At 44.3% G+C, this 15,747-nt stretch overlaps 1 protein-coding gene across 1 annotated transcript in view; it reads left to right on the top strand.

The window, feature by feature from the left end:
- LOC149459297 (cyclic GMP-AMP synthase-like) overlaps positions 1 to 15,747 on the top strand; it is an 88,996-nt gene that overhangs the window by 58,285 nt on the left and 14,964 nt on the right. Inside the window, exon 4 of the mRNA XM_089681380.1 lies at positions 4,289 to 4,388. Coding sequence (XP_089537506.1) covers positions 4,289 to 4,388 — 100 coding nt within the window. The remainder of the gene's footprint in view (positions 1 to 4,288; positions 4,389 to 15,747) is intronic.

The raw sequence follows: 15,747 nt of genomic DNA, 5'->3' as shown, positions 1-15,747 counted from the left end.
CCTAAATAAATAAATAAGCACATAAAATGTGTAAGCATGCAGCTATCTTAATGGTGAATAATGCAATAATCACCTCATGAAACAATGACAAATAAAAGCAGCGCAAAAAAAAGTATAAAACACAATAGCAAAGTGAAAATATGACACAAAATATAACACTTCAATAAATATACACAAATATGTAAATCATTTGACATAAGTCCACCAACTGAAAAATGAAAATTGTGATGAAGTGCAAAGTTCTCAATGAGATCGCCATGTGAACAACATAATGATAATTGATTGAGTAAAGTACACAAAGATATCATCATGTGCTTATATTTTGTGTCATATTTTCACTTAGCTATTGTGTTTTATATTTTTTTTTTTCACTGCTTTTATTTGTCATTAATCCTTGCCAACTGTTTCCTTAGGCAGACTCAAGCTCTTTTTGACAGATTCTAAGCTCTTCCCAGACTATCATCAAGATATTGCTCTTCCAACACCTTCAAGGCACTGCAAAGGAGTATGGGAAGGAAAGTGCATGCATATACAGTAGCTGTCTAGTCTGCATAAAATGATTTACATCCATTGACCAGTAAATATGAGTCCTCAACATCTTACAACATATTTTGCGCATGGTTCACTCTAATGTGATTTAAGATGTGACTTGGGTCGCACACAGTGGAAATCGCATTAATTTCAGTGGTGCCTGCTCACATCAATGCAACAAAACTGCTATGTGATTTTGGGGAAGATACAGGTGCTACTTTGGTGTAATGTAGCATGATTTTGTGTGCCCTATCATTAAAAATAAAAAAATAAACGGTATGCGGATTACCCCACTGAAATCAGGCCCTTCAAGTATGGATTTTAAGGTGGGATCCACGCAAAAAAAAAAACAAGATGGGGTGAGATCCCCCTCAAAATCCATACAGTCCTTTATTCAAGCATGCAGCCTGGAAGCAAAGAACAAAGGTATAACGTTCAGGCAAACAATCCAGATCAGCCCGGTCAGCCTGGAAGGTCAGGAAAGGATGAGAGGGGTGAGTGTACACCTCTTTCCCCCCCAAACCATACTAGGTCACATAACATCAACATGGGGGTGGGTACTTTGCTCTGGCAAATCACCTTGTCCCCATGTTGATAAGGACAAAGACCTCTTCCCCACAACTCTGGCCCAGTGGTTGTGGGGGTCTGCAGCAGAGGCTTAATGGAATCTGGAAGCCCCCTTTAACAATAAGGGGGCCCCCAGATCCCAGTCCTCCCCATGTGAATGAGTAAAAAAAAATCCGCCCTAGAAATAAACACACCCAAATGTTTGAAAGTCCTTTATTTAAAAAAAAACAAATGCCACCCTGTGTACATCTATCATCAATAATGTTGTCCAGTGATGTACAGTAGGTCCATGTCAATCATGATGAGCGATGGCTGCCAACCAGCACCAAATAATAACCTCTGACACCCGACCGCTCCAGTCACTTGTCTCATGCCGAATGACACACCGCCTAAAGGGACAGGGGTCATCCAGTGATGTCATTAATCATATATGGACATATCTATATTTGGTCATGGATTAAACGGGGGGGGGGGGATCACCCTGTGATGTCATTGATCTAATATGGACATGTTCATATATGGTCAATGACGTCACTGGGTGACCTCACCCCGGCAAATGATGGGAGCAGTCAAGTGTCAGTGAAGTTTTTTGTGTGGGTCAGCAGCCATCGTTCACTGTGTAGCTGAAAAAACGCTCCAACACATAAAAAAAGCACTGATGGCACCCAACAAAATGGGACTGAAAATTGGAACAAGTTGCAGTGTGAACCTAGCCTTAACCTGTATGCATACACCATTTATTTAAAGTATGAGAAGATCATATTAACATTGTATAAATCCACCCTTTGTTAGTTGTCATCAGAAAAGATGTCCCCATTGAGATCTCTGTAGTTTGTGGATTTCACGTTTTGTAAATCAATCCTTTCCCTACAGATTTGAAGCTGTATATCAGAAATTGGCTAGACTTGTCTAAGAAGCTGCTTACAGTGTCATTTCCACAGGCTATTAACATGGGTTAAACACTTCTGCCAACTAGTGCTGTGCACATGTGGGTGAAAGGGTCCCCGGACTTTTTCTGTGAATGAACATGGCCTAATTGCTTCTGATTAAATAAGTTTCATGTGAATATAGCAACCCCCCCAAACACACTTGTCCCCCTATAGGAATAGAGACATTTTAAAACTCTTCTTTCACAGTGTAAAAAGATTATTCACTCTCATTGTGAGAGCCTTGTCCACATTACAATCAGTTGTTTGTAAACTTTTCAGAGTGAAATAATGGCCTAATGTAATAGGTGTGTGAATAATAGGAACATGAAATCTTTTTGGTCTTTATGGGCTTCACCACATGATACGTCATCATTTGTCTTTGCACTGGCTTATTAAATAATGCTGTTTATACATAATACAGTATACACATTGTATTTAAATAATTACCGCACTCCAATACCCTCAAGGAATTCAATCTAAAAGTGCACAGTGCTTATAAAGTGAGTGAATACAATCAAAAAGTGCACAGTGCTTATAATTAAAATAAGAAATGTATATAAAGGTGATAGAAAATAAATAAAAAAATGTATAAAAAAAACAAAAAAAAATTATCAAATTTATCATCCTATCAAATCATTAATTGTGAAATCTCCATATAAATGTGCCAATATGTCATTTATGAATCACCAGAAAAATAAAAATAAAAAATGTAATGAGAAATACAAAAGGTTTACTTTAAAAAAGCAACAATAGTGTCCCAAATATAACTGTGTAGATGAGTGTCCAGCCAAAACAAATATACTCTCCTTTGATATGCAGATAAGATCTTTGTAGGAATGTTGTAAGCCTGTGTGGCTGCAGGGCTGTGAGGGAAACTCCCTCCTCTTATCCTCTCCTTAAACCTCTGTTTCCTCATTTCATATAATTTCATATAATTCATTAGCGCTGGTAAGTGTGAAAGAAATGCGCAGTTTACAATGCAAGAAGATCAGAGGGTGTGTATCCACGCACCTTCAGTACCTGTATAGAAGATAGATTGAGTGGTGACGTCACTGCCCCTCCCCAACGCGTATCGCTACAGGGATTGCGTAGCTTCGTCCGGGACACATCATCCCCCTGACAAAGCTATGCAATCCCTGTAGCGATACGCGTAAGAGGAGGGAGTTTCCCTCACAGCCCTGCAGCCACACAGGCTTACAACATTCCTACAAAGATCTTATCTGCATATCAAAGGAGAGTATATTTGTTTTGGCTGGACACTCATCTACACAGTTATATTTGAGACACTATTGTTGCTTTTTTAAAGTAAACCTTTTGTATTTCTCATTGCATTTTTTATTTTTATTTTTCTGGTGATTCATAAATGACATATTGGCACATTTATATGGAGATTTCACAATTAATGATTTGATAGGATGATAAATTTGATATTTTTTTTTGTTTTTTTTATACATTTTTTTTATTTATTTATTTTCAATCACCTTTATATACATTTCTTATTTTAATTATAAGCACTGTGCACTTTTTGATTGTATTCACTCACTTTATAAGCACTATGCACTTTTAGATTGAATTCCTTGAGGGTATTGGAGCGCGGTAATTATTTAAATATTTTGTTGATAAACGTACATCATATGAGAGTGGGCATTTTTTACCAGTGATCTAATACTCACATTTTTAAATATACCTCAGTGGCTCACAAGTTAATTTGTTGTTTTTTACAGTATACACACATTGGTTGCATGATTTCTGTAGGGAGTTAAAGAGTTAATTATTCAACAACTGCTGAGTGATGTTATTGATAATTCACTGAACTCATTGTAACTCATTTCAAACTGTCAGTATTTTAATTTCTATCATGTCATCAGATAAGCACAAATGATGCTTTTGAAAATGTTAGTTGCCTGGCTGTGTCTCATTTTAATTATATTGAATAACAAACCAAACAAAACAGATATAGAGATAAGGAATTCTGACACTTATTTACAAAATATGCATTCTGAAGAATTTTATAAGTGTCAAAGTCAAAGCTTTATGATAGCCAGGGAACTAATACACTTCCATGACAGAATGGCAGGCTTCATAACAACTGTATGTAATAGTGAGTGGCCAGGCTTTGGGCATTAAATGTTTACAAATAAATGCAGAGATAAAATACCATGTGCTTCTGGATAGCTCATTGCAGATGCAGGAAAACCTAAAGTCATGCTCTAAACCCATTTAACTCACCATGATGCAGATTTTTACGTATTTTTTTGCAGATACCTGGAGAATTTCATTTTCACACATTGAAAAGGAAATCATGACAAACCACGGGAGCTCCAAAACCTGTTGTGAAGCTGAGGGAAAGAAATGCTGCAGGTTAGTGCGGTAGATATCTAGGCACACATACAACACAAAAAGACAAGAGAAACACAACTTTAGGACTTAGCACAGTAATCTACTGACTAATTATTTCTTAAGCTGGCTATAGATGGTTCAAATCTATGCCAGCTGGACTCTCCAATATTCAAACCATCGATGGGCAAACTGATTGTATCCAAATTGATTGTTATAAGATTTGGGTACAACCAGCCTGTCAAATTTGTCATGATATTATTGCCAGCAGCTATAGCTCCTAGTAATAATCATTGTGTTCTCTTGGCAGGGAATGGCTCCCCCCCCCCCTCCCCCAGCTGGGAGAACAAAATAGCTCCATGAGAGGGATTACCCCACCAACTCTGACCTGTGGTTGCAGGAAGGAAAATCTCATCATCTATGGCCAATTTTAGTCATAGACCAAGAACAAGTATTCACATCAAACATCCTACTCTCACTATACTTTCACTGGCTAGGTGCTTGCTCTTGCTCAGTGACTCATTAGTGAATAAACTAAAGTTGGCCATAGATGCATATAAATTCAGCTGGTTCAGCAGGGACTGGCCAAATTTCAATCAATCTGTGGCTGTTCCCAGTCAACAGAAGTCCATCTAACAATAGACTCTTATCAAACGGGAGTGTTGGAAAATTGTCATACGATCAGAGGCAGCAGTCAGTTGGTTCTAGCACAGATCAATCCATTCTGACAGCAGAGGAGTCCCCACTGTCAGAATACAATAGCACAGTGGAGAGGATTCCTCCATCCACCTCGCTTATGTAGATGGGGGAAACCGTTAGTTTTTTTTCTCAATCAGCCCAGTTGCAGATCGAAAAAAACCAAATCATGTATAGTCAGTCTTAGACTATTAGAGTGCCAGCTAATCAACTGGACATTTGGACACAAGAAATTACAGTACAGGCTTTTACTACGTCTATTGCTCATTTTGCTCCTAAATGAGAGACCTTGTAACACATAACTGAGCTGATTCCAGTATAAATAAGTGCTGGTTGTCAGCCTGTCATGGATACTAAGTGACAAGTCCTCAACTGTATTTAATGTATTTATCATCATTAAAGCCTTGACTGTGTATTAAAATGGCATGTTGGACATATTTAACACAGACATATTACTGACATTTAGCTGTCTGAAGAAATTCTTTATCCTTATGCATTTCTAATTATATAATCTTGCAGATAAGAAGATCATTATTACAATTCCCATTTGTATGGGAAGAGTCCAGTATATCCTATTTAGGAATACAATTAACTAAATCAGTTAATGGCCTATTTTTGGCCAACTACATTCCAATTCTCTCAAAAATGCAACGGGAATTGCAAACCCTTCAAAAACACGAACTTTCCTGGGATGGTAGACTTGCCGCCTTTAAAATGTCCATCCTTCCCCAGCTGCTTTATTTATTCAGATCCCTCCCTATTCCTACCCCCGATCATACTTCAAATCTTTACAAACTTCTTTAAATACGTACATATGGCAGGAAAAAAAACCTCAATGTGCTCATGTAACTCTTACAAAACACAGATCAGTAGGAGGCTCTGGTTACATTAACTTCAGCGACTCTTATACCGCAACTATACTCTCACAACTGAGAGAGTGGTTTAATACCACATCCACTACTACATTGTGGGGACAAATAGAGTCCACTTACATACAAGGAGGCAACCTCAGTGCATGGGTACTGGGAATACCCCTAGTAACTCTGCTATCAGCGACTTTCCCCCCACCTATTCTAACAACAGTCTCTGCATGGAAGGTACTAATGTACACCCCTTGTTCTCCCACACAAGTAGTAACACCCACACTCCCTTTGAACATTTTAACACATCTTACCCCACACATTCCCATACAGCAACTGTCAGATTGCGGCATGTCCTATATTCAGGATTTTTTTAACAGCTCCTCTATTAAATCATTCACATCACTTCAGCAAGAATTCCAATTACCTCCCCAATTACTTTTTACATATCTTAGGATATCTCACTGTCTATTTAACAATCCCACCCCTTCTACACTCTTCCTAAACTCACTTGGAATTACCTATCTTGCCTATCTTACCAAAGAACACAAAGGTATCTTACTTTTCTACAATATTCTAAATCAAAATAAATCATTTACCAAGTCCAGACCACTTCTCCAATAGGAGAAAGATCTCGCTACTACTTACACTGAGCAACAATGGACTCAAGCACTACAATCAATTTACCGATCCACTTGTTGCTCAGCACTTTGGGAATTAACACAAAAACTCTCCCTTAGATGGTACCTCACCCCCACCAAAATAGCAAGTTTCAATTACCAATTCTCCCCTCTCTGTTGGAAGAACTGCAGGAAATTTGGGGACATTATTCACATCTTTTGGCATTGCCCACTCCTACTCAACTTCTGGTCTACGATTTTTCAAATTATATCTACTGTTTCACAGTCCTATGTCCCCTCTAATCCAGATCTACTACTGAACCTACATACTGAAACTATTAATTCTCATGCCAGACACTATGTTACCCACATCCTTCTGGCAACCAGATTGAGCATCACAAGATCCTGGAAAAACTCTCACCCGCCTACTGTTTGATGCTCTCATTCTAGTTCACAAACACTGCGCTTATGTGCTCTATATGGTCTCCAGCAAAGGTAATTATAAACGAGTATTTACCCTTTGGCAACCATGGCTTAGATGGTACCAAACACATTTACCTGTGTAGACACCTTATTTTTGTAGAATGCCCTCTTGCTGCTTTCTTTAAGCTCCGACACACCACGCCTATACGTTAATTTGTCAATGGAATTCCTATATTTGTATATCTCTGTTTTTTTTTTATTTTCTGTCAAATTGTTATTGATAATAGATTATTGTTCTAATACACACTGGATTATTATTATTATACAGGATTTATACAGTGCCAACAGTTTGAGCAGCGCTTTATAATATAAGGGAGACAGTACAATTACAATACATTTCAGTACAGAAGGAATAGGAGGGCCCTGCTCGTGGAGCTTACAATCTAAAGGAAGGGGGAGGTGATACAAAAGGTGATAGCTGTGGGGGATGATCTGGCGGAGGTGATTCAAGTACAGTTCTTAGGTGGAGGTGGGGTAGGCTTCCCTGAAGAAGTGAGTTTTCAAAGATCGTCTAAAGGCAGACAGGGTGGGGGCTGATCGGACATGCTGTGGTAGGGAGTTCCAGAGGATGAGAGAGGCTCTGGAGAAGTCCTGGAGGCGAGCGTGGGAGGAGGTGATGAGGGAGCTAGAGAGGAGGATATCATGGGAGGAGTGGAGTGGGCGATTTGGGCAGTATCTGTGGATGAGGTTGGTGATGTGGCTAGGGGCAGTGTTGTGGATGGCTTTGTAAGCTGTTATCTTTGTACTTATATGTAAAATTCCAATAGAAACTATTGATAAATAATACTTCCCAGTTTTCATTCTTTATTTCCCTTGTAAAGATGGCCAAATTGTGTTGTAACTGGAACAACCATCCCTAATCAGAGAGGTGGTCCTTCAAAACAAGCTGTCATTTACATATAATTCCATATTAACATCTGTACCCTGGTGATCTGGCAACCTTTCACACCTTTTGCCATGTAATTATAATGATTACCACATGTCCCAGACTTTCTAGCACCATGACAAATAAATTAAAGAAATAGAACAGGGAAATTTCACAAAATTTCACACCTCCTATGATGTTTTTCAATAGTCAACATCTGCCTTGACATATTCCATGGTGGCTGGATTATCCATGTGACTATACAGCCTCTTGCACACTGCTGCTTGAAAACGCTCAGTTTTCAGGCATACAACTGTAGCAGGCTCCTTGTACAAGAGGATTCAGAAGGAATCGCATGTTCAGCAGTAAGTCTTTTCTCTCTCTCTCCTATTTGTAAAACCTGGGCATTCTGCCAAGTTCATGACTCATCCACTACACAGCAAAGAATGCTGGGAGGGGGAGGAAGCAGGAAGTGAAGGGGAGAACAGAGAGACACCAGGCTGGAGAAAAGACAGGGACATGTGGAGTCCGTCCAAGCAGAGGAGGAGGCACTACAGCACTCAGCGCGGATAGAGGGACCCTGCTGTGTGTTCAGAGTCTGGTGAGCTGTCCCACTGGAGAGAGTAAGACACACCATTTACACTTTGCATATAGACTGGGACATCCGCACCCCACTGCTGGGATCTCACCCATCCGGGGCCCTGTGCAAGCCACAGATCCTCCTGCCTGCTTTGCCCCTCACCACCAGTGTAATTGAGACTGTCTGCCCCGGGGACTGACACATACTGGGAGATTGCATCCTGCGACTGCCCCTGGTCTTGGGGTGCTTTGTGTTGCTCTAGACACTGAGGTTGGACCCTCTCAGCCCAGAAACCTAGTGAAATCTGATGTAACCCACACCAGCTGAAACTCCAAAGAAGCCTTCAGCTGCTATTTACTTCATTGTAAGGACTAAACGTGCACCAACTAGAGCTCCACCGTTACAAGGACTGAAGTGGGGAATCTGGCTTAGTAGCTTTATTAGAGGTACCTCTTTATTGCATTCTGTTCTGACTCTGAGGTGATTGTTGGCTAACGCCCCTCAGAAGCAGAATCATACACCGGTGTGGGTAATACATTTCATTGATAAAGCATAAGTAAGTTTATTTGTTTGATATCAGTTGTATTCTACTTAAAGTGCGACTCTGCCATCCGGAGATTTTTGGCTGTGAAGCCCTCTAGTGGCAGACCAAATTTACTGCATTGCATAAAAGAAGAAAAGTAAGTTTTGAAGTTGAAAGGGGAACCCCACCCCTCTACACTGCATTTCATTCTCCATAAAATTGTTCTTGTTTCATTTAACCCTGTGTCAGCAAATTTCTTGGCGGGGTATTTGCTATTCAATACCAGTTGTGCCAGAGGGATTGAGTTTGCTTAGGGTTGGATCTATTGAGCGCAGGACCCATAATATATTCCAGCTTGTCCCAAGGGGCAGTGCTACATGTGGGGGCTCGTCCGGGATCCTTGCTGCTCAATTACCCAACAACCACTCAAGCAGTGCCCTATGCCAACTCCTAAGATGGACGTCGCAGCCGCGACCAAGTGGTGCAGCAGGGAAAATGCTTGCCCAGAACGGAGTGTAGTGGTCGAGTTCCCCAGAGAAATGGGGACCGAAGAGCTGATTACCAAGATAGTGAATGCACTACCCACAGAGGGAAAGAAGACATGGGTGATAGATGTGATACCCACCTCAGACACCACCCTGGCATATGCCCTGCTAGAGTGGAAGAAGGGGATCCCTGCCAGTTTCCAAGGAGCCAATATCCAAATAGAGGATGGGACAAGGCTCCAGTTACTTCAGTTGAACACCCCCGGGCCTAGTTGTGCAATACCTGAGAGGGAAGAACCCCTGTCCCAGACACCTCTAGCCACCATAGGCCCAAAATTCCTCACTGCATTGGGGGACTTCATGTTAAAATGCCGCAAAGACCCCTCTCCATACACAGGGATGTATCGGAAGCTCCGATTCTTCTCGGGTAGGCAACCAATACCTACCGAGGAGGATGGCTTTGAAGAGTGGCTAGACCAAGCCATGCAAGCACTAAGTAAATGGGACATTCCTGAGGCCCACAAGAAACAGAGGATTACGGAGAGCCTAAGGGGCCCTGCATTGGAGGCCATTCGCAACCTAAAACTTAGCAAACAGGATTGCACTGCTCAGGGCTATCTAGATATTTTACAAGATGTATTTGGGCGTACTGAAAAGGCTTCAGACCTCATCTATCAGCTAGAGCATACCTACCAAAATGAAGGGGAGAAACTCTCCAGTTACATGGGACGTCTAGACAAGATAATATACCAAATTCTGCTAAAAAGGGGAATAGGCCCTGAAAGAGCAGATGAGGTTCGGGCGCAACAAGTCCTACGGGGAGCCAGGCCCCTAGACCCCATTGCCATTCTATTACGAACTTGGCGAGATGGTGGCCTCCTGAACTATCCAGACTTGATCCGGACTGTGAGAGAGGAGGAAGCCATGTTGGATGACAAAGAGAGACAGTCAGACTCTGTTGTAGGGGTCCGGGTAGTCAATGTGGGAGGTGACACCCCTGAAGTTGAACTCCTTAAGACTCAGGTGTCCCAACTAATGGAGATGGTGACCTTACTAATGGCGGGACCATCGGGTATAGCGAGAGAGACGAGAGCAGTTTCTGAAAACCTGTCAGGAGTTGCCCCAACGCAAGCAACTAGTCCCACCATTCAAATGACCTGCTTTAATTGTGGAGGGACCGGACATGTCAGGAGAGTCTGTCCGAGCCCCAGGAAGCCTGAAGCTAGGCGCCAAAAAAACGGCAGTAAACTTCAGAGGGCCCTGGTGAAGGAGCAACCCAGGGACCCCACCACCGCAGCTAGCTCCACTCAACCAAGTAAAAGGGGGGCGAGGAGAAAATCTGGTCCTATCCAGAAGGACCCCACCATCCCTTACAAACAGCCTAGGGAAAATGCCACTTCACCTCAGGGAGTCAGTGCACACCTCCAACCTGGGAGTCAACCACGGCTTAGGCCGAGCCAAAACTCCCCCAGGAGGGGAGTAAGGATAAGAACTGCACAACAGAAGAAGATGGCTACCTGTTCACCACTCCCTGAGAATTTAGTGGGACCCTCCCCTGTTGTCCCGATTCAGGTAGAAGGGATTTATACCAGGGCTCTTCTGGACACCGGAGCCCAAGTAACCCTTCTGTACAGAGACTTCTACGACAAGCATCTGAAGCATTTGCCCTTGCAGAAGCTGGAAGATCTGGAAATTTGGGGCATAGGAACCCAGAAGTTTCCCTATGATGGTTACCTATCGGTCAGACTAACTTTTGATCCTTCCATGACAGGGAAGGCTGAGACTTTCGAAGCCTTAGCCATCATCTGTCCCCGGCCACCTGGGGCCAATAGGAGTCCCCTAATCATAGGGACCAACACCAATCTTGTCAGAAGGCTGTTGGCGCCATTGGTCGAAGAGCCCAATGATCAACCCACTTCTGTACATCCCATGCTGAGGCAAGCATATCAGCGCCTGGTACAAGAGAGGAGAGCCCCAGCGGAAAGAATAGGGAAGATATGGCGCCTGGATCAACATGAGAAGGTGCTACAACCCGGAGAGGTGGCGTGTTTACAGGCATCAGTCAAATTGACCTGGAAGCAGCCAGGCCCCTTCATTGTCCTTGAGGCTGGTGGCTGTGAAGAGAACACAGGAGTGGAGATCCTCCCGGAGGTAGTGTCAACAAAAGCGCTACGGAGGAGCCACGAAAAGGTTTCGGTCAGTGTTCATAATCCAACTGCTGCCCCAGTGAAAATCCCAGCTGTTGTGCTGTGGTGCTGTTAGGACATGTGGATCCTGCAACCCCAATCTTGCCCACTGAGCTAGGGGACGGAAGAGAGAAAGAAATCCCTGTTGATGCGTTTTACCCAAGGAACACCCCCCTTTCCCCGGAATGGAGAGAGAGAGCGAAGAATCAGCTCCTAAGGTGGCGGGCTGCATTCTCCAGAAGTGAGTTCAATGTGGGGTGTGCAGAGAGTGCCCATCATCGGATCCGGCTTAGAGAAGACGCCCCATTCAGGGAAAGGGTTCGACGAGTTCCATTGGGAGATTTGGAAGACCTGCGTGAGCAATTGGCAGAGTTGAAGAGGACAGGCATCATCAGAGAGTCCCGAAGCCCATACGCCTCTCCGATAGTGGTGGTCCGGAAGAAGAACGGATCTTTAAGATTGTGCATCGACTACCGGACGCTAAACCGAAGAACTGTTCCTGACCAGTATACCACCCCCAGGATAGAGGATGCTTTGCAAAGCCTATCAGGGGCAAAGTGGTTCAGTGTGCTGGACCTGAAGAATGGGTATTACCAGATCCCCATGCACCCGGAAGACCGAGAAAAGACCGCGTTCATAACCCCAATAGGGTTCTTTGAATTTGACCGGATGCCTCAAGGTTTGTGCAACTCTCCAGCCACCTTTCAAAGGCTGATGGAGAAGACGGTGGGTGACATGAATTTAATTGAAGTACTGGTATACTTGGACGACATCATTGTGTTCGGGAAGACCCTGGAGGAACATGAGGAGAGATTGGAGAAGGTGCTCAAGAGACTTCATGATGAGGGACTGAAGTTGTCTTTGGAGAAGTGCCAGTTTTACCAACCCTCAGTCAATTACCTGGGTCATATCGTATCTGCCGATGGAGTGGCCACTGACCCCAAGAAGCTGGAAGCTGTCACCTCATGGCCGAGGCCCACAAATGTCACAGAGCTCAGATCTTTCCTAGGGTTTTGCTCCTATTATCGCAGATTCATCCAGGGCTTTGCTCGGATAGCCCGCCCACTCAATGAACTGCTCAGAAACAAAGAAGACAATGATGATGCAGATCTTTATAGACCTGCGAAGCCAGCAGTGGGACCCAGGAGGCCTAGGGAATCTATTCAAGGACAATGGACAACCCAGTGTGAAGAGGCCTTTGAATGGCTGAAAAAGAGTCTAACCACCGCCCCAATCCTGGCCTATGCAGACCCAGCCAAGCCGTATGAATTGCATGTGGATGCAAGTAGAGATGGGTTAGGGGGAGTCCTCTATCAAGAACAGAATAGATGCTTGCGACCTGTCGCCTATGTGAGCCGGGGTTTGGCGTCCGCTGAGAAGAACTACCCCACCCACAAGCTTGAATTCTTGGCCTTGAAGTGGGCAGTAGTGGACAAACTTCGAGATTACCTATATGGAGCAGAATTCGTGATAAAAACAGATAATAACCCCCTCACATACATTCTCACTACAGCTAAGCTGGATGCTACTGGCCACAGGTGGTTAGCTGCCTTATCGGAGTTCACTTTCAGCCTCAGTTATCGGCCAGGGATTGGGAATAGGGATGCAGATGCCTTATCCCGAAGACCTCACTGTTCCAAGGATTCCCCAGAAGAGTGGACTCAGGTGCCCTCTGAAGGGGTACGAGCCTTATGCCAAGGAGTGGAACAACGAACAAGAGGTGGGTCCAGGGCAGAAGACATTCGGATTTCGGCATCTGGCGTTCCCAAGTGTTATTGCAATGTCACCCAGGTTGGGGGTGAAGGCCTGCCCAAGCTTTCCAGGAAGGATCTGCGAAGAGATCAGTTGGAAGACCCCCTCTGCGGCCTAGTATTGAAGGCTTTAGAAAGCAAAAGCCCTGATTTGCTTCTTACATCGTCAAGGGAGGCCCGGCGGCTACATCGTGAGTGGGATCGGCTACAGTTACGCCACGGAGTGGTCTACCGAAGGGGCCCCTCTGATGATCCTGAAAAGAAATGGCAGCTATTTTTGCCCGCAAAACACAGAGAAACGGTGCTGGCCGCTCTCCATGATGACCATGGCCATCTGGGACCAGAAAGAACCTTTTGTTTGGTAAGAGACCGCTTCTACTGGCCCTGCATGCGGACAGAAGTTGAAAGTTACTGTCACTCCTGCATCCGATGTATTCAGAGGAAGACTCTGCCTCAACGAGCTGCCCCAATGGGCCACCTTCAAAGTCAGGGACCCATGGAGTTGGTGTGCATTGACTTCCTGTGCCTGGAGTCGGATCAGAGTGGACAGGGAAATATCCTGGTAGTGACTGACCATTTTACCAGGTATGCCCAGGCTTTTCCTGCTAGAGATCAGTTAGCATCAACTGTGGCAAAGATTTTAGTAGAAAGGTTCTTTGTGCATTACGGACTACCACAACGTATCCACTCAGACCAAGGGAGAGATTTCGAGAGCAATCTCATCAAGAGACTCTTGAGTCTATTAGGCATCCAAAAGTCAAGGACTACTCCATACCATCCTCAGGGAGATCCTCAGCCAGAGAGATTCAATCCTACCCTCCTGAATATGCTCGGGACTTTGACTTCAGTGCAAAAGCAACACTGGAGTAAGCATGTAGCAGCCATCGTACATGCCTACAATAGCACTGCCAACGATGCTACAGGATACTCTCCTTACCGGCTGATGTTCGGCCGGTAAGCCCAACTGCCAGTAGACTTGGCTTTTGGAACCTCTGTAGATCATACCTCTGCAGCTTCCCATAGAGGATATGTGGACCGCCTAAGGAAAAGCCTGAAGATTGCTTATGAGAAGGCTCAAGCCACCTCAGACGCCAGGGGACAGAGAAACAAAGAGAACTTTGATCTCAGAGTGCGAGTACAGGACTTACAATCTGGAGACAGAGTCTTACTGAGAAATCTGGGTATCCCTGGAAAACACAAGTTGGCGGATAGGTGGCGATCAGAGCCCTATGTCATCTGCAAACAATTGCCTGGATTGCCAGTTTACCAGATTCGACCGGAAAAGGGTGTTGGCCCACTCAAAACCTGGCACCGCAACCACCTTTTGCCTTTGTCAGATGCAGTCCGTCTACCATCACAATCTGATCCACAGTCTACCCCCTCAACTTCTCAGAGGACTAGACCTGTGACCAGGTCACAACCCACACCACCTCCTGCAGATGAAGAGGACAGTGACAGTGAGGAGGTAGGGACAGATTTGCTGTGGCCATCTGACATTTCCGAACCCACCATTCCTTCTTCCACTGGAGTGACTGACGTAGTTCCTCTTAGGCCAGAGGCTCCTGAATTTGTGCCTGAAGACTTGCAAGAACCTGAAGACTGGTGGTCCATTGTTGATGAGGGAGAAGATGATGAGGGAGCTGAACTGGGAGAGACAGGGAGCGTCGAGCAAGAAGCGAGGGTTGATGAGTCAGTAGTGTCAGAACCATTGCTAGAGCCCAGAGAACAGAGAGAGCGTAGAGTTATTCAACCCCCAAAGAGACTGACATATGATGTGTTGGGTGAAAACTCTGAGGAAGTAGTACATGCTTCTCAAAGGAATCTCGTGACGCCTGGTTCTCCTACAGCAGTTTTGGTAGAGAACAGCCCCAACTCACCCCCTGGCACATCTGGTTGGGCCATTCCCATTAGTGTGGCCTATGGGCAGGACAACCCTCACTCTGCTACATGGTGGGAGGTTTCTCTGCCAGATTCTTATGTAAGTGTGAATAATTTAATTTCCTGTGTGTACTAACTTTGCTTTTTCTCCGCGTGTATATAAAAAGCATGTAACAGGTTGCTTTTACTGCTGTCTTTGGAGGACCAAAGCTTCTCTGGTGGGGGGAGTGTGTAGCAGGCTCCTTGTACAAGAGGATTCAGAAGGAATCACATGTTCAGCAGTCAGTCTTTTCTCTCTCTCTCCTATTTGTAAAACCTGAGCATTCTGCCAAGTTCATGACTCATCCACTACACAGCAAAGAACGCTGGGAGGGGGAGGGAAGCAGGAAGTGAAGGGGAGAACAGAGAGACACGAGGCTGGAGAAAAGACAGGGACATGTGGAGCCTGTCCAAGCA

Source organism: Staurois parvus, unplaced genomic scaffold (genome assembly GCF_062004578.1).
Source record: "Staurois parvus isolate SC_StPar_1 unplaced genomic scaffold, SC_StPar_1.0 ptg000264l, whole genome shotgun sequence".
Lineage (NCBI taxonomy): Eukaryota > Metazoa > Chordata > Amphibia > Anura > Ranidae > Staurois > Staurois parvus.
This window is presented reverse-complemented; position numbering and strand designations above follow the sequence as displayed.